The 20,231-nt window shown below is 38.6% G+C and overlaps 1 protein-coding gene across 11 annotated transcripts in view; it reads right to left on the bottom strand.

Annotated features, from left to right (window-relative positions):
* HECTD1 (HECT domain E3 ubiquitin protein ligase 1) overlaps positions 1 to 20,025 on the bottom strand; it is a 64,580-nt gene extending 44,555 nt beyond the window's left edge. For 5 of the 11 annotated variants that reach the window (XM_054197927.1, XM_054197922.1, XM_054197924.1 and 2 more), the window contains exons 1-3: positions 19,744 to 20,024; positions 17,395 to 17,682; positions 712 to 946 (exon numbers count right to left, since the gene is read on the bottom strand). In XM_054197927.1, coding sequence (XP_054053902.1) covers positions 712 to 946; positions 17,395 to 17,534 — 375 coding nt within the window. In that variant the 5' untranslated portion in view covers positions 17,535 to 17,682; positions 19,744 to 20,024. Of the gene's footprint in view, positions 1 to 711; positions 947 to 17,394; positions 17,683 to 19,743 lie in introns of all 11 variants that reach the window. The other 6 variants (XM_054197920.1, XM_054197928.1, XM_054197931.1 and 3 more) reach the window with 2 other exon arrangements.
* Positions 20,026 to 20,231: the final 206 nt, after the last annotated feature.

Below are 20,231 nucleotides of genomic sequence, written 5' to 3'. Positions count from 1 at the left end.
AGAGGAGTGAATACAAGAACATCCCCCAATAGCACAGTCATGACAGGTTTTCATGAGAGACAGCTAGATAATAGTATCTTTTCCCGAGCGAATTAAGTCTTTGGATAACACATAACTGAGAGCTCTCAAACTTCCATAGAGTACTGTTACTTCAGTACTTCAGTGATGTACTTGAGTAGACTAGAACTAGTAAATAAGAAATACATCCATAAAGTCTCATGCCATGGTAATCAGGGACCCAAATTATATACTATCACATGGACATGAGTTATGTTCTAAACAAGAGATTTTAAGGGTCTTGTAAACTTTTCTGAAAACTTCACAAGGGTGCAGAGGAGCTGTGTCTAGCGCTACTGAAGAGACAGCAGACAATTTTTTTTTTCCAGCAGGTAATTTACATATATCTGGAGCAATTCTTTATTCCCTTTTTAGCATTAGCATTCTAGTCATATAAGATAAACAAGAAAACTTTCTTCAAATATTTTTGTTTCTTTTTCTATACTTTTTTTTTAAAAAGGAATCTCAGCTTTGAAAAGCACCAGACTGACAGTAAAGATAAGCAGCGTCGCTGGCATGTACACTTTTATCATACTCTATGGTTTTGCTTCACATTTTAATAAAATAAATAGGATTACAATATGAGGAAGCTCTTCAGAAACAGTAAATTTTCCAGCTCCTTCTTAAAAACACAAGTTCATTCAGAATACATACCTTCACACACTGCTCAGCCAAATCTCTGCTGGTTCTGTTGTTAAGTTCAACAACTACTAAACGATTACAAAGTGCCTTGATAGCTCCATCCACTCCCACAATCCTACGGGTGCATTCGGCTGATACATCCAGATAATACGTTATGGCACGAGCTGTTACTTCTAATACATTGTCTGGAGCACTTTCATCAAGAAAAATTTTGCACAGTGCTGGTAAAAAAGTTCGAGGAGGGCATCTGCAGGAAAAAAAAAAACAAACCAACCACAAAACATTACTAAGTTGTGCAAGTTTCTCTACATTAAGTAATTTCATAGACTTTCACATTAACAGATTAATGCTTTTCATGCTGACACGATCTGTTCAATTAATTTATAGGTTCAGAGCATTCATTTAGAATGCTAGGCTGCAGGGATCTCATGCACACCCTAAAATTCAAACCAGAAATGCAAAAAGATGCTCTATTAGGGGAGGAAACCAGCAGAAAAAAATATTCTTGAAATTTTAAAATCATACAGGGAAAAGTTTATCCTCTTGGGAAATCATTTTAGGAATTAACCTCACTTCACCCAACAGAATGGATTTTTTTTTTCCTTAACAGAGCTTCGAGTTTCATGATGATAAATAGCTACTTAACCATGAAATATTATGTTTGATATAAAGACTAAAGATTTTCGTTTTGCTACACAATTCAATTCTCTGAGTGGTCCTTCTTCCCTATAGTATAAACATTCTCACTTGTTTTTTTTATCCTATTTCAATTTCCTCTCCCCTGCCTTGTTCTTTTTCCCTAACCACACTGAGAACATATTTAATCCATTTAGCTTGCTTCTATTGCATTTTCCCTTCCTTCTCATGCCTCTGGCTCTCCTCTTTACTGTTACCCTCATTTACATATGCAAGGACAGTCAAGAACATCCCCACAACTTCATAACAAAATAAGCAAGCTGCAACAGTCCTCCTTTTATCCCTCTGACATAACAGGACACAATAATAATGCTTTTCACTATTATGGCAGTTGTGGTTAAGAGTGATTTGGATCAGAAGTTCTAAAACATGGAGCCATACTTTAAGATAATTTATCTTCCAATAGCATACTTACTTTGCAATAAATAATATAACGATTGTTAACTGCAGTGGTAGAAAAAAATTCAAGGTGAAGGGGCTGTATGTTGTGACAGTAGTCGAAATAACTGGATACCTCATCCCCAGATGTAGGGGATCAGAACTAAATCTATGAGAGGCAAATATTGCAATTTTTTCTTAAACTAGCATCTTGGTTTGCAAAAGAAGACCTAAAACTTTCCTAAATCTGAAGAGAAAGAACAAAAATAATAGCATGTTTTGTTCTGGAAGACAGGTGAAGTACTTGTTGATGAATCATTCTGAAGACTAACCCAGAGGTCATTCAGTATCCCATCTGTTATGGACAGTGACTCACACAAAGGCACCAAACCCTGGGACAGCAAAATGCTAATAGTTTCCTTGAAGATGTGGACATCCTTTAATGAAGTAATTTTCCTGACAAATGAATACACTACCCAATGATCTTTAATGACATAAATTAATAATTCAAGCTTTGATAAAGCTAAATCACATATTTAATACTTATATTAGCCAATCTAGCCTATACTGTCTGTTGTTCTTAAGGCAAGTGCTATTTAACTCCAAATCTTCCTTAAGCAGAGTTTACACAGTAACTTTGCATTTTATTACATTATCCACTGGAAAAAAAAGTCTGAAATTTGTACTCATTATTAGATGAGTACTATGCAATGACACAAGAAGCATTTCAGTACATAAAATTTAAAACAGACAGTGCTACCTGTTTAAGTGTTTTTGTGTTGGATCTTTTACACTGCATTTTATGCAACACCAGACAGATGACTAAAACATTGCTATGAACAGTGTTCTTCAAACATTATATTGTAAGAAAATATATGAACATACAATGGGCCGAGGCCAATGGTATGAGGTTCAACAAGGCCAAGTGCCGGGTCCTGCACTTGGGTCACAACAGCTCCATGCAGCCCTACAGGCTTGGGGCAGAGTGGCTGGAGAGCTGCCTGGTGGAAAAGGACCTGGGGGTGTTGGTCAACTGAGAGCTGAATATGAGCCAGCAGTGTGCCCAGGTGGCCAAGGCAGCCAACAGCATCCTGGCCTGTATTAGGAAGAGTGTGGCCAGCAGAACTAGGGAAGTGATTGTCCCCCCTGTGCTCGGCACTGGTGGGGCCCCACCTCAAGTACTGTGTCCAGTTTTGGGCCCCTCACTACAAGCAAGACATTGAGGTGCTGCAGCGTGTCCAGAGAAGGGCAACAAAGCTGGTGAGGGGTCTGGAGAACAAGTCTTACGAGGAGTAGCTGACAGAGCTGGGGTTGTTTAGCCTGGAGAACAGGAAGCTGAGGGGAGACCTTATCTACTATTCTACCTTATCTACTATCTACCTTAACTACCTGAGAGGAGGTTGTAGAGAGGTGGGGGTCAGTCTCTTCTCCCAAGTAACATGCGACAGGACAAGAAGAAATGGCCTCAAGTTGCACCAGGGGAGGGTTAGATTAGATATTAGGAAAATTTTTTTACACTGAAAGAGTTACCAAGCATTGTGACAGGCTGCCCAGGGAAGTGGTGGAATCATCATCCCTGGAGGTATTTAAAAGATGGGTAGACATAGTGCTTAGTAATATGGTTTAGGTTAGGTCGATGTTTGGACTCAATGATCCGAAAGGTCCCTTCCAATCTACGCAATTCTATGAAAAAAAATTTACCACTAAACACAAATCTTACAAAACAAAACCACACATGTATAACCAAGTGGAAAGTAAGGCACTCCACTGTCTCCATTGTAATATTAGCAAGTAGTAGTAAACGATTTTTCTTAGATTTACAAAGACGGCAGCAGAAAAAACCCTCTAGATTTTTGCAGGGAATTAAAAGCAATACTTAGCAAATCTAACATTTACTTTTTTTTTTTCTTTAACAGTTTATAAAAAGACACAGCACAAATGGAACTTGGCTGTATTTTTTGAAATGGAAATTGAAAAATTTGGAAGAAAACTGTTCTTGTCCTCAAAACACCTGTTCATGAGAGCCAACTACCCAGCAGACACAGCAAAAATACAAAGTTACTAAGAGCCTACCATTTATAATGACTTCTTTGCCAGCACACAAATGCCAGTGCACTGTATCAGCAATGCTCTTGTAAGAGCACAGCTCACTGGCAAAAATTTAAGGGTCTGAGGTTTTTTTTAAAATTACTTTTTGCCAGAACGTGTAGCTACATTAGTCAGAGACCATACTTTTTCAATTAGGAGGCAAATAATAAACTTAATTTGCTGTCAGGACATTTGTTTTCTGACTTAGAGGAATGATTTCCAGTCCTCCTATAAGGAAACCAACTGGTATCATAAGGTTTCAGAAAGAAACTGTAGATTCCTCATACACTTAACCTGTAGGAATTACTTGGTTCTCAAAATAAAAAGCTACCCAAACTTCAACTAATTTTATAGACTATGGTAATACATGTTGAATTCCTACAAAAGCAGCAATAAGAACTTCACTTGTTCTGAAAAAGAGCAACTTATTTCTGAAATAGCAACTGATCTAATTTTAAGAAGAGCTTCCACAGAAAATTCTTCCAAGCTGCTTCAACCTCTGAGCTCTATGTACTTAATGCTTGTTTCTTTTAACAGTTCAGTTATAGTTTTATTTGTTGGGTTTCTTGAGCTTGTTTGGTTGATTGTTTTTGTGTGTTTTTTTTTTTTGTTTTTGCAGTTTGGTTTTTTTTTTAGTTTTCTGGATATTGCTAGTAATCAGGAAGTTGAGAGCTACACTACACCATGTAGAAGAGGCAGCAGAAACATTTTAAAAAGATTTATTAAGGACAATAATGAAAAACAAAAAGAAAAAAGGAGGGGAAAAAAGCAATACTGAAGCTTTAATTTAAGTCCTAAGTTCTTCTTCCTCCCCTTCTTCCTGCAGCAAATCAAGAAACAACACAAATGAAATCACAGGCTTTAAAGTAAAACAGAACAAAACACACTGACTTTGTGGCATGAAATTGTATGTGCTATCCACTCCAGTACACAATTTACTGCAAACTAAATATTTGTGATGCGTATTAAATATTTTTTTTCTTTTTAAAAGTTCATTTATTGTTTTTCAATGCAGAACTCATTACATAATTTTAAATAGTTGCCTGTTACCTAAAAATGAAAACGTCTAGCCTTCTAATTGAATATTCTGGGCCAACTATAAATTAATCTAACAAATCATCTAATCCATGTGTAATAGAAAAATGTGTAGTAAAAAAGCTGATAAACCGGATGGTTTATGAAGAAGCATCAGTCATACAATGACGCACATAAACATAATATAAAGCTTGATCATTATTACAGCTCATACAAACTTAGAAGTAACAGAAGTGTAAAATTCATTTTTCTCAGACATTGTTATCAGGAGCATGGCATAGTATCAAACCAGAATTTTTGTCTTAGTCTCCAAAACAGCAAATGAGAGCTGCTGCTTATTATTTTAGCACACAGTACGTACAGTTGTGTCAGCTTCTTCCCCCTCATGTCTGTCTCAACTCAAGCAATTTGGTTGAAGTTCTACACGGTACAGTAATGCAAATGAAGTTATAATCCCTAAAGTCATACCAGGCAATCAAATGCATACAGAAGTCTGAAGTGTTTCTGGAGAACGCAAAACAGACAGACCTGGATTCTATCAGCCCTGAGTCTCTCCCAGTGTGATTGTCAAAAAGTATTTTTAATACTGTTTTATGGACATTGCCTTAATCTATTGTATATGGCTACTAGTTTTTCAAAAAGATCATAGCTGGCAAAAGATAAGCCCCAAAGGATGATAGTAACACTGACAGTGACTTCAAAAACCAAAGTCGAGTTATCAGTTATATTCTCAGATACAAAAGACACATTTGGCCAATGCAGTCCACAATACATCAGTTTGCCTAGACAGGACCTCTACACTATCTTGCCCACTGGCTTTGTAATATTGTTTCAGGTCAATACATTGCTATATTTTATTCTAAGCAGCACCGTTTTTTTAACATTTTGAATTTGTAATGATATCAGCAGAAAAAAAAAAATATATGTTTACTATGCCAGCCAAGTATAAAAGGTTCTTCACTACTCCTATGAAACAGCTTTTCTGGTCACCCACAAACTTTTTATAGTTTATGAAAACACAATTATCAAGTTACATTTGGATGCATTTCTGAAATACATCTTCAAGAAGCTGTGCCCAAGCCAGATAGTCTTTCACTCTGTGGCTGTAAGAGTTTGACACAAGACAATTTAAATACACTAATATGTTTTTTTATTTCCTAGAATTCAAATAGTATCCCAATTGTGCAGATTGTGATGAATAAGATGGTAAATTTCTGTGCTGAACTAACTGAAACAATCCAGCAGCAGGAGCTTCCTCTGGACAAATGTACTTGACTGACCTTCATTAACATCATATAAGCAAGTAGGCAGGAATGCATACCCCACAAGTTTAAAATATTGCCTTCTTCCCACCGTAACTTATTGCAGTCTTGTGATCATTAGACACATCAGATCGAGACTGAGCCTCACTCAAGACTAGCTCTGAACTTCTTACTGCATTGTCTTCTCCTATCCAGAGAAGTTCCTAAGGATGTTTAGCACCTCAGACTCCTCATCTATTGCCTGCGACATTCAAGTCATTAGTATCTGTCACATTGTAGCACCTAAGGACTCTTGTCACAGATCAGGATCTCCCTGCACTATCAGAGCAAAACAACAGATTCTGTCCTAGAAACCTAAAGTACAATTGTGCAATAGGACAGATACAGATAAGAGAATGCAAACTAATCATCCCGCATTATTACATAGTATCTTGGTATCTCAGCAGTTTTGACAGCTGATTTACTGTTTAGCATATTGCATCATTCCACTTCTTCACAGCTTTTTAATGCATGTTACTACCAGTTTACTGTCAGTTAACCTATCACCAGCATTTTCTGCTATTTTAATAGAGGTTCTAGGGAAGACAATTTTTTATTCTGGCTTCTCCAAAAGCTATCAAAGGAATGAATTGCACTGATGTCGTTATGCCCACAATTGCTACCCAAATTGCTGCTCTGAACGTGCATGCAAAACGACCGGGTGAGACCGACGCTCTACGCTCTACTTTGCTTTACTCCAAGCAATAATATTCAGAACAAGAGGAAGATCTACAACCCACAAGCAGAGTGCTGCTCTTACTGAAGGCCACAAAGAACTTTTACCCCAGTTGTGTAATAATTAAAGATATGTCCTTTGCAAAAATATTTGGCCCAGGCACCAGAAGATTTGGTAGAATCAAGAGCAGCAGCTGAATAAAGGGAGAGCAAATTTACTACACAATTAGATAAACCACATGGACTGATAGAGCTCTGAACAGAGGGATTAACACACTTACAAAACATCCTCAATGCAAAGCGAAAAAAACCAAACAAACATCAATATTCTGTAGTGAAACACTGCTGTATTTATTTCATGGTGAAAACCACAAAGTAGTGTTGCAGTAGACAAAGAATGGTCAGTTACACAGGAACTCTTAAAAGATGCATGCAGATTACATTCATAAACATGCACATGCCATACAGACAAGCTCACATTCTTTTTCCCTGCTGAAGTCAACACGGGTCTTTGCAGTCCCTAAAGTTCCTGCTAGCAAGGGAACAGAAAGTACCAGCTCTGCCCTTCACACCCAGCCTAGATCAACGATTGAGCTGTAGTATCAGAAAAGGGCGGCGTACCAACACATCCTCAGTGCTCCAGACCCAGCCTTCTCAAACAGGTGGCTAGAATAATTACAGCACAAAACTGTACAGCTGTTGTTTTGAAGAACTTCAGTCATTATGCCATAGGTAACTTTTCTATGAATAACTGTGTTACAAACAGAAGTACACAGGTCAGCTTTCTAGAGAAGACCCTCTAATCCCAAAATCCGCACTAAGCTACTACATGGGTCTCTTGCGGTTGAAACTACAAGCATCTGCTCTACATGTCTCAGAGACAAGAACATGCATGTGTGAACAGTGCCAGAGAAAGGACTGGAAGGGGTAGATGGGAACACCAGCACAGGACGGGAAATGGTATGCAACACACAGCCGCATAGCAGGTGTCCAAAGTACACCCCTCCCTTCTGTCACACAGCCCCACTGGGGACTACTGTGTGCTGGCCCTTGACCCCTAAGAAAAAGGGAAAGTCTTGCCCTTACTCAGTGGATGGTCTCTACACCTCAAAATTGTGCAAACGGGCTTTCAAAGAAGATCTTGAGTTTTCACTCAATCCAACCCTGAGTAAAGGCACCTTGTTACTAAAGTGTAAGCAAAGGCAGCACTGGGAAGAGAAATCCACCACTCACCTGGAAGCGATTCTAGCAACCAGGTCCTGAAAAGAGCACTTTCTGAGGACCAGCCTCTCTTTTTAATGAAGCACCAGGTAAGCAAATACAATCAATGCCAGTAGAATCCAGAGAGTGAGTCAGATAAGCCATGTTATGTATATGTCACTATTACACCTTAATTCCCAGGTAAATCCCTACTGGCTTCCTTAGGCAGGCCGAAACAGATCAAAGGGACCTCAAACTGTCCCAAATATTTGCTGTAGAATATTAGGTCCCATCAGTAACATAAATAATAATGCTCTTCCAACCAAGACTATGCTCAGATCTAAAATGTACTTGGATGGGTAGAGAAGCAAAGCATTTTAGGAGTGTCTGTACCACAGTGGCCACACATTGGACTTGCCTTTAGAAAACTGTCTACTTGGGGAAATACAAGGCTGCCAAAACTTCCCCGGACAGCAGGGAGGCTGCAGACAGAACCGCGGCACTGAATGAACTGATACAACAGGACAGCAACTGATGTTCAGCTTTTAGTACATGTCCATCTACTGACAGATGATGGTTTTGATTTCCAAGAGAAAAGAACACAAATAAACCTTTCACCACTGCAGGCCTCGTATCCCACTGAGGGGAAAAAAACCCAAAATACATAGTTTCTAAATTTAAAACATCCAATATCAAACCCAGTTTTACCATGTTGCTTTTATCTAACCATATATTAACTAAGAGTAATTTATCTCAGAAAAAAAAATAAATTATGACAACAAAAAAAAAATTGTTGCTGTACCCTCAAAGCTGGGGCGGGGGGAGAATCACTCTGTTCACAATGATGTGTTTGCAGTGCAACAAACAAGAAGATAGTGGCGAGTTTGTTTTATTACAGGGAAAAAATGCCTATTGTTTAATAGTTTTTATTTTTTCAAATTAGAAAATAATGGCTAATAGGCACTAATAGGTAGCTCCAAAGTTCAGACTTCTATGTAGGTACTTCTCCTAAAGAATATGAAAATTAAAGGAAAATATCTTTATATTTTTATTTCTAAGAAGCTATATTAACATGACATTGGGCACTTCCTAAAGTACTTTGAAAGAGTCCTCTCAAGAAGAGTGATCAGCGACCGACTTAGTGAATTAATGAGGTTACTCTGTGTTACTCCTTAGTGAAAGACTGACTTCAGTGAGTTAATGAGGTTACTCTGCAACCAACGCTACAGCTCTTGCTAATTAAGTCTCTCAGTTCTGGATGTCCACTCAACTTCATTCCTGTACTCCCAGGAAAAGGGCTTCTGCTATTTATTATCTTGTGAGTCTTCCACCCACCATGTTTCAAAGATCTTACTGGAAGGCAGGTTTGTAAATAACAGTTTTTAAAAGGTCTGAAATAAGTACTATTCAGTATCAATATTTACCCTTTACAGGAGTAAATCCATTTAGATTAGGGTAGTAAAGCATTCTCTGTTCTCTATACTGACACCAAGAAAAGAAATAAGCCACATTAAAAAAGTGCTGATTCCATAGAATTTCTATTCTTAAAAAAATCATGCTTTCAGTGTTAAAATAAGTTTATTAGACTGTAAAAGACCAGGATACACAAGTTCTTTAATATAGATATTCTTCCTCTGCAGAAAATGTAAGTGTTCTAAAAACATTTTCTAAACATCACAATCATATCGATAGATAACATGTTGAGAAAGACTAGGGAAATTTATCAATATAATTATATTACTACAGCATTTGCAGCATTATATCAGCATTACTCCATACGCTGACACACTTCTGAATCTTTCCTCCATTCCCTCCCCCATCCCTGCTTTAGGAACAGGAGTATCCATGGGGATGCAAAATTCTTAAATAGCTACTGCAGTAAGCTCCCACCAGTGCTAAGCCCTTAAACTCAAATGAAGTGACTCAGCTGATTTTACAGCTGGCCAGCGTAAGGAGATACCAAGGAAGTAAAAATAGGCACTGTAAACTCATTTCTGTAATTACATTTCGCATTTTAAATGCACTTAAAAGCCTTAGCTAAAACAGAAACAATAGTGGTAGTTTAAAAACCACTGCTGTGTTTAAACAAAACCCAGAAGAAGGGAAGAAGACAACACCATTTCATCCTCAGAATGGTTAATACAACTACTGCTAGCATTACGGTGCGTTACTCAATTCCCCAGTAACCGCTGGACTGGGCTGATGCAGAGCCACTGCCATATGACAAAGCCTCCGGCATCAGGCGCAGGGTCCAAGGCATGTGACTTGTGGCAGAAAACCAAGCTCAGCTGCCTGCCAGCACTTGTGCTGGATCTGTAATGCATACCATCTGCTGAGACCAGTTAAAAGTGGGAAAAGAAGGAATTATACGTGCCTACGCCATCTAATAATTATCTATATATATAACTAAAAATTAAAATACTGAATTTAAACCTCATTAATAACTGTTTTTGAGGAAAAGTATACCAGTTAGGTGACAATGTGTCACACATTGAAGAAGAAGAAACAGCTTCTGCAGGATAGGTAACTTCTAAATAAATTATCGTTAGCTTTGCTCTTGAATTTACAAATGATGTGTTGTGCTGCCTTCTGCATTTTTCAGTACCTTAAAAAGATACGCCATGCCTCAGGGTAGTAATTCCACATATGTTTGTTCTCTTATCTCCAGCATTTTGTAAATGTTTTGCAGAAACTTGGTCCACAATAGCTGAATAAATTAAAGAACTTGAAAGTATAGATTTTTCTGCCACTACTTCCACTAGTAGCAACCTCAACTGTGCAAACACATAATGGTTCGAGTACACATTACATTTGCTAACATTTCAAAATGAAATAAGCAATTAAAAGAAAAAGTAAGTCTGCCTTAAAATTAAAATTTTGTAAGTCTGCCTAAGTAAGCACATTTCCCCACCAGCTCCTGCTGGACTTCCAGGTGCTCAAAAAGAGAACCAACTTAAACAAGAAAACTTCCATTTCCCCATTACCAATCTACTGACCATCTACACTGTCTATGCTTTGTATATAACCCCTTCGTAAAAGGCTGATATTTAAAATATTTTGACTAGTACAGTAATTCAAGAAAGGAAGCCCCCTACTTGAAATTCTCTTAACACCTATTTTATCGGTCTCGCCCAATCTACCAGGGATGAAGTCTTTCAAAAGGCCATTAACTCACTGCCTTAAAATTCTGCACCAATGTTTTCTGTGAAGAATCTTGCAAGAATCGCTTCAATTTTATCTCACGCACAAAGCCCTGACCAAAACAAAGGGTACTTGATGATACTACCAATACTTTAATAGAAAAAATGACAGACTACTAAATAGTGGCAAAGACAGTGTATGAGTTATACAGACCTGCCTGGACTACTCAGAGGCATGTGCTCATTTAAACAAAATGTGTTTTAACACACAAAAATTACAGATCTTAGCCTAGGTCAAGCCATCAAGCCATGCCTAAGGAGCGAGCAATCATATCCTGGAAAGCAACTCTGAAGATAAATAACTAAAACCACACTTCCTGTACAATGTTTTGGAAACATGTGACTAAATTTGGGATGTATAACCCGTAACAGTTAAGTTAAATGTACTACTATAAATAGCATAGATGAATCTAACACTGGAAAATATTTCCAAAAAACTTGGAAACTGAAGAATTGGAGCCTGGGGGAAGATCAGGAGCTGACAAGACACTTGTATGCAACCACATTCACAGCAACAAGGGTATTGGCTTTTAATTCAATCGGAAAAGGTACACTGACTGCCCACCACAGAATGCAGAAGTCTGGCCAATTCAAACAGAAAAGGACAACCAAATTTCACCAACAAAAGGCAACTAGGCAGCAGACTAAATAGTGAAACATGGGATAAAATTAGGTAGGATGCCCTATTGGAAGCATTACTACACATTATGCTTGTATCAAACCAGATGTTCAATTCAGTAAAACCAGGTAAAATGTAGGGGCCTATGACACAGAGGATGTCAATTTAGATGACGTAATCTTCCCGTCCGGCCTTTGCAACCATTAAGATTCTCAACATGACTAGACAAGGCTAATTAATCTCCATAATACCCGTGACAATGAGGCCATAATTCCCATATTACAAAGAGCAACCAGAAAGACATTAGCGTGTTAAAATTCTTACCATTGCAAAAAACCCAACCAGCCTTAAAAATCAGAAATAGTTCTGAACATTACACTGTAACAAGAGAGCTCCCTGAAAAACACAGCACGCACCCGTACTTCCATCTCAGAAAAGCACTCCATAGGATGCTGAAGATCCCACTATACTGGAGTCATTGCAGAGTGAATGACTGCAGTGCTGGCATTTCACTGCTGCCAGACCCTTTGCCTTCATGAAATGGAAAAAAAAAAAGTTGGTAGGAATCACGAGTCTTGCCATTGTAAAGCTTATAAAATTTCATTTATTGAGAGAGATGTCTGCATTAGTCCAAACCAATAATTCACCAAGAACATACGCTTTGCATAGTTTCAAATAGTAGTCTATTGTTGACAGCAATACTTGGCCTAATTTACTCATGGCTGCACTCCAGCACAAAACCATAACAATGGCCTGAGTTGTTTTTTTTTTTCCCCTTAAAATAACAAAACGAACAAATCTGCAGGACACACAACATGTAAACCACCTTAATACAGACAGAGTTGCCCTTTCAGCCTGTTAAGTTTTCTCACAATTGTTAGATCTGTCAAAGGGCACTTTACCACTGTCTGAATTACAAAGATGTTTTTAAAGACAGCCCAAACTTTAAAAATAGGCCTGAAAACCACCACTTTGGATTCCTATCCCTCTCTCTACAAGAAAAATTGTGTTTATATCGTATTTTGATTTACTGAAGTTATACCACAATACTGATAAACACGGGAGCCTGTAGTTTTAAGTCATCAGGTGAAGGTAAAGCTAAACTGTTCCACATTATCCTACCACAGTCTCATTAGCTCACATCAACAGAGTCTTTGATTCACTACAGTTTCTTCTTACGCTTATTATTACATGTTAGCAAATACAAGGTAGAGATATAGTAGTGAATATATACTTGAAGAAAAAGAATGTTTAATGTAAATTGAAATAAACCTATTTGATCTAAAAAAATAAATGTAAAGGATTTCCATTTTACACATTAGAATCCTAAATTCTGATCCTTTGTATAATTTTTGGGTTTTATTTTTCAAATAAGCTGATAACTCTTGATAATTCAATGCTAACCAAATCTGCTAATGCTAAATATACTGAAGTGACTTAGGGCACAGCCGAAGGGGAATATACGCTTTCTCCTTCTGAGCATTAATAAGGCCTATTTCCTCTGTTCAGTGTAAAAAAGTTTTTGCTCAGGTTTTACTTCACTTGTTCTACTACTGTGTCGCTCTACAAGTTTTCTTTGTAATTAAGGAAAATAATTAAGTAAAAACTTCCTTACTAAATACTTTTACTCTGGCAGATAGGAAAAGGAAATAACAACACAAAGCCCATATCTGAGGAGTTTCATTTTATTTCACCAAAAATGAAGTGAAAGAATCAGGGCAAAGAAGATAAATTGAAACACCTATGCTGAAAAAGGCTATATTAATAATGCGAGACTGTAACTAACAACCTCTACATTGCCTTTGAAATTACTTGTAACAATTTGAACACTAAAAATATCATTTCAACTATGTTTATATAAAACGCATACTTAAAACTCCTGTTAAAGTTGACTTAGTAGCACACAGTTTAACTACAATTTGGGCCTAACACTTATAATAACAAGTTTAGCTGCTTTACTCCAATTCAACTACTTAACAGACCCATTTCTGTTAACTCATTAAGGTTCTGCAGTTCAGGCTACTGGCTTCTACTGCTGGTAAAATGTGAGCCATTCTTCATGCTAAGTGACTAACAGTGACTGTGACTCATTATCACCAGAAGATGAATATGCCGCTGATTTCTGCAATGCTAACATATGAGTAACACTAAAAATAACTGAATCAGATGTAATATGTAAATCTGGGGGAGAAGTAAAGAAAGATCAACTATTTGGCACCACTACCTGTTATTGGCTGCATACCCTGCAATCTGTTGTGATGCTGCTAGAACTCTGCCAGAATGCTAGGAAACACACCACCATACATTTATGCCTACTTCCGTTTTTCTGATTTGATCTGAAATGCTAGTTTCAATATCCATTACTCTTGTACAGAAACAATTTATTAGCTTTAAAATAGTTCCTTGAGAATACGTTTGCAAAGTAACCCTATTACTTTACTGCAATAATGAAGTACAAGATTTTGAATACATCATTTCAATGCCTTTTTTTTTTTTTTGCCTTTTTTCTTTTTCTCCAATTTTGTGATCTTTCTTTGCTAAGTGAGACTGAGTATTGCCCTTAATAAATCAGTCTGGAAACAGCATTGTGCTTTTAGGGAAAATGCATACCATTCATGTCAATATTTTTCATGTGTCTGTTTCATAGCTTTGCCAGTCCTCATCATACACAGCTTTTAATCACCAGATGTACTTCACTAAAATGATGAGCTTTTTCTTAGCTTACATCATAAGAGCAAATAATTTCTTATGTAAAAGTGGACTAATACTTAAAGTCACTCTAACTGATCCCTGAAAAACACCACATTTCATTCTCCAAGAAATCGACTGTTTTAAGATTCTACCTTCCACCTTCCAGTTGTTGAATTCCACAGATGAAAAATTTCTTAAAGTTTTCTTAGTTAACATAATTAATAGCAATAAACAATCCCAAGATCTTGAATTAACATCTGCACAACATACAAAAGTTTGGGAATGCTCTTGTTGTTTAACAGAAGAAAAAATGTTCTGAAGTCTAGAGGTTGGTTTTCTTACCAACAGGAAAAAAAAGGCCACATTACAAGTCTGACATACACTGAAACCATTTTCAAAAAGTATTTGGCAACACTTCTGTCACATAGTATATCTCCTATTTAGGCAAGCAACAACTCCTTTAAAAACATTGCTGAAAAGCAACTTTAAAATATTATCAAAGATTATTTTAGTTACAGTCTCTCAGCATGTGACAGTTTTGGCTACTTGTACTGTCATTGTGAAAGATCTTAAAAAAAAAAAAAAAACAACTTTTCGAGACACCATCTATTTCTTACGGAGAGTTTAAAAATTAAGCCAGTTACTTTGAAATGCAGGCTGTAATACCACAGGCACCTGAGACAATCCACTGAGTAGTTCTCCACTGAAGAATGTATACCTTTCTCTGCTTCTCCCATATTTCCAGTTAAGCAGTTCCACCTGTCGTGCTAAGACACCTCTATAACCTGCTGTAATTCACTGTAACAGCAGAAAACTAGCCAGCTTCTTCAGAGGGTTTAAAGAGCAACTTGATCTTTTAGTGAATTAGAGGAGTTCAGTAAGCCCTAAGGCTGGTATGAACCAAGAATATGGTTGGGAGGAATAAAAATAGCAAGTATGATAAATAGGAAGAAGTAGCTCTCCTTTTGAAGGTAATGAGCTACTATGTCAGCTCACCAAATACCGTGGAACCGTATCTTCAATTTATTCACAGTGCCAATTAAAAGGAGCAGTTTTAACTTTACTGTAAAATCACTTGAACAGGCAGGGAACCTTCATAACTTCTTCCCAATTTACACTTGATTCTCTTCTGTTTGTCTTTTGAGGGAAGCTTACAAGAGCAAAAGAGATCAACAACTTAGAAGACCAGTAAAATTAAATTATACCAAGTCTCAAAACAAAAATTAAAATGCCAAATAATATTTTAAATGTTTCTTCTTTTAGACATAAAAACTAATTTTAAAACCACAACACTGCAATAACAGAGCATTCATTACCTATACTATAAGAAAGAAAAGCACTTGGACTATTTAATTCATTTATATTGAGATTAAAGTCTGTTCTAAATAAAATGCATAAAACCCACAATTTGTTTATACTTTTAAAGTTGACATTTCATTCCCAATTCTCCAATAACCAGAACACATCCTTACAAATGCTTAAGCCCAAACTTCTGTTCTATATTGAATATAATGAAGCAGGAAGGTCACCCAGACTTGTCAGAAAAATTCATTCTTAACTATCAAATTCTTTTCTACAGCAATAAATTAAGAAGTCAGTAAAACAGCTTTTCTGAGGCTGAAAACAATGCTCCACCAGTATCAGTACTACGAGGGACAGATAGGGAAGTCGAATGCATCTCCCTACAGTAATTATCTTTCAATTCACAATTTACCCGTAAGATCATTAAGGCCAAGATCAGGCAATTTCAAATTCTAAAGCAGTGCACAAAACTCTTCTCACTGTTACATACCGACTACAAATCCAAGACATAAGCTCAAAAACTGTTCTCTTCTTCAGGACTACAATACTAAACACTGTAACAAACAGCTACCTTAAATGCTTCTAAACCCACACTCCTAAGCAGCAGGATGTTATCAGAAAGACACTAGACATACTCTGAGATGAAAAGAAAGTGAGAGTAATGAAAAAAAAGAAGGAAAAGAGGAGAGATGCACAGGTGTTAAAATAAGAACTGGGGAAACAAGCAAATAAAAAAACCCAACAAATACCAAAAAAAATGTAAGAGTTGTCAAATTTACAAGTTGTGATTGTTTACACTTTTGCTACCTTCTTTCCATACTACTTGTGGGCCCTCACAGGAAGCAGTGCAACACATGCACAGCAACATGATGAAGCAACAGAAGTGGTTACATCAGCATTTTGTGCTGTGAGAAATACAAAAAGGAGTGAGAGCAGGAACTGCACTATATGAAGTGTACAAATGCAGCTGAAGAGGGTGGCATGAACAGCAACATTCTTCAAAGAAGGGGCAAAATATTTGTATGAACAAGGGTTAGTATTTGTGATTTTTGTTTGGATTTGCAGAGCTCAAAAAAACCTACTATACCTCTTGAGAAAAGTGCTGCAAGGGTACGGATGCTTAAATATATGTCAGTAATCATTATAGTTTTAATGTTAAAAAAAAAGTTTTCTCTACCATTGGAAAAAAAAAAAAAAAAAAAAAGAGAAACACAAACAACACCCCCCCCCAACACTTCCACATTACAATTCTGAATACATTTCTTTAAATTTAACAATCAGATGATGTGTCAGAACCAGCACTGTGGATCACTCACAAGACCCTACATTTTTAATCAGACAACAGTACTTCACACAACATTAACAGAAACTCTTCATTTCAGTGATCTACACTCAAGTTCAGCCTGTAAAAACATTTCTTAGGCTGAAAGTTTCTAGGAATGTTAAACGTCATATACGGCTACCATGAGAGGAAAATAACATTCCATAAACGAAAGCCAAAACTACTTACGTTTCAAAACAGCGATCCACGTTGTCTGACATCAGAAGTAGCATGCATAGCTGTTCCAGTGCTATGAGCTGCATATCCCTTTCATCTCCCTGCCCCATCTGCAGCCATTCCAGCAACGTGTCTGGGTCCACATCTGCCATGTTTCTTTTTTTTTTTTTAAAAAAAAAAAAAAGCCGCCTCCACTTAAATTAAAAAGTACCAAAAATATCCTTTAATTGTTCAAGCCAGACTAACTTGAGCACAATTAATATTTCTCTTCAGTCAGCCCCAGGCTTTTGCAGTTTTCACCTGAAAAGAAAAAGTAAAAAAAAAAAAAAAAAGAAATTATTATCACCACAATATTGTCTTAAAACTTTTGGGATTTGCTCCTCTCTAAAATGTATAGCACATTTCTGGGCTGACATTAAGAAAACTTCCACATATTTGAACTGCTTCTTTTTTTTTTTTTTTTTCCAAGCTTTATACATGAGTAAACACTAATGAGTTTGTTCTGTTTCACTGGAAATAAATCTCTAGTTCCAGCTGACGATCAAGCAAGACTTAGAGCCAACTCTTACTTACAGGATAACTCAAAATTAAAACTTAAGTAAAAAAAACTGTGCTTAACCCTTTCGTGTATCACTTTATAATAAAGTGTCCATTTTTCTGAAAGATTAATGACCTCCTCACTAAAGTATTAAAATAGAGAGAGACATCAAATGTCACATTTTAAACACAAACCCACAAAACAAAAAAATTGAGATGTACAACTAAAGAACTGAAGAATCTTTACAAAAGTTTAATTAATCCTTCACCTTTTAAAACAGCACCCAAACATAAGGAAAATAAGCTTTTTAAGTCAAAGGATAAAAAAGAGAATTTAAGAATCACTTGCACTTTCAAGAGTTAGGGGTTTGTCGTTCTGTTTGGGTTTGGTGTTTTTTCTTTTTAGAAAAAAAAAGTATCTAATTCATAGCTTCTTTAAAAATGCAGTGAATAATTCAAATAATTCATGTACATATAAGGAAAAAAACATTACTTGCTGGCCCAATGCCATAGTCGTACATGCAAGCCGAAGACCAAAAAAGTCCCTTTAAAATATTAAGAGGTATTTTTGACCTATGTACTTGCTTTCTACTTTATGTTTTACTAACGAATAGTCAAATTCACTTCTCATGCCTGAGAACACAGCAAACATGACTATTTTCATACAAAAACTAAAACAAAGGTTACAAACCAATCTCTCCAATTAAACATATAAGAAAAAAAATGGCTATTTTTTAAAAATAGCTTATAAAATAAGAATTAGTTTACTGAACTCACAGGTAAATATGAAAAGCATGGACAGTGTCCCCACAAATTGTAGGGGCAGGGGGGGAGCTCGATCTGGACAAAGTCTGCCTACTTGTTTACTTTCTGCTAATGAGTTAATAGTTAAAAAATAACTCCACCAAGGGCACATCTACAAAAGTGAATCAGAAATTGGTACTAGATGGAGAAACATACACTGAATCAGCAGTGCTGTTTCACAATAGCTTTGTACTCAAAGATGTGGCAAAACAAAAGTATGACAGATGTGATTTTTTTATAACTTAGGACCATAATGACATTACAGATCACTCAGTTACTGCTTGCCACTTATATACTTTTGTTATTGCTGCAGTCTTGCTGTAAAAAAGAATTCAAACGTTACTAAATTCATATTCTATGCTTTAAACAATGCCTATGATCCTCCGAGCTGTTTACAGGCTGTTATTTCCTGTTCCAAGACTAAATAAAACTACTTTCAGCCAGTACAAATGGGATCGTATTGTAAGCATAGTATGTCTCCTTAACGCGACTAAATTATTAACTTCGGGGGGAAGGGGGGGGAGGTGAAGGCAACAGAAACAAGAAAATTAAGAGAGACAGTGAAAGTGGGGTAAGTTCAATACAGGCACCTGCTGTTCTTCCACCCCAGACGGGCTCTAACCGCACGGATACGAACCGCCGAGCAGAAAAGCGAGCCGGGCGCGGGGCCGGGGTTCCCAGGAGAGCCGCGCCAGGAAAGGGGCCAGGCCGCAGCCCAATTCACCCCCCGCCGCCCGGGCCTACACACACCGACACACGGAGGGGCCCCAGGCCAGCGCGGGGATTGGGGGCCCCCTCCCCGCACCCGGCCCCCCTGCGGAAGGGCAACCCCCTCCCCGCCGCCACCCCCGCGCACAGCCCGGCCGGCGGCCTGAGGGGGCTCCCGGCAGCGCCGCCCCGCTCGGCCTCTCGGCCCCCGCACGCAGATTTTCCGGCACCCGCCGCCGCCCCCCTCCACGGCCCCGCGCCGTAGCCGGGCCTCCCGGCCCACTCCCGCCGGGCCTGCCCACACCGACCTACCAGGCCCGGGCAGCGACGCTCGAGTTCCTGGCGAGCCGCAGGCCTCGCAGGGTGACCCGGCCTGGCGGCTCAGGAAAGGCACCGTCTCCCCAGCGGAAGCGGGCCCGCACCCCTCCCCGCCGCTCACGTCGATTTTCCGGAGCCCCTTCGCCAGAGCCGACCCCTCCTCAGCGCCGCGGGGAGACAGAGGGAGAGGCGCGACGGCGGCCCGAGCCCCGCAGCAGGCGGCAGCCAGCGGCATCCATGGCGCTCCGCCCGGCACGGGATTGGGTGGGAGGAGGGGAAGGCAGCCGCGCCGCGGCCCCAGGGGGAGGAGCTGGCGCCGGCCGAGCGGCCGCTGGGGGCGCTGCGGCAGCGGCGCGGCCGCTCTCCCCCCGGCAGCGCCGCTACTGCTCCTCCCCGGGCCTCAGCTGGTGGAGCCTCCGGGGCGCCAGGGGCTGGGCACAGCGGGGCCGGCGGCCTCCTGGGGCCAGAGGGGGCCCGCGCTG

Source organism: Rissa tridactyla, chromosome 4 (genome assembly GCF_028500815.1).
Source record: "Rissa tridactyla isolate bRisTri1 chromosome 4, bRisTri1.patW.cur.20221130, whole genome shotgun sequence".
In the NCBI taxonomy this organism is placed as follows: domain Eukaryota; kingdom Metazoa; phylum Chordata; class Aves; order Charadriiformes; family Laridae; genus Rissa; species Rissa tridactyla.
This window is presented reverse-complemented; position numbering and strand designations above follow the sequence as displayed.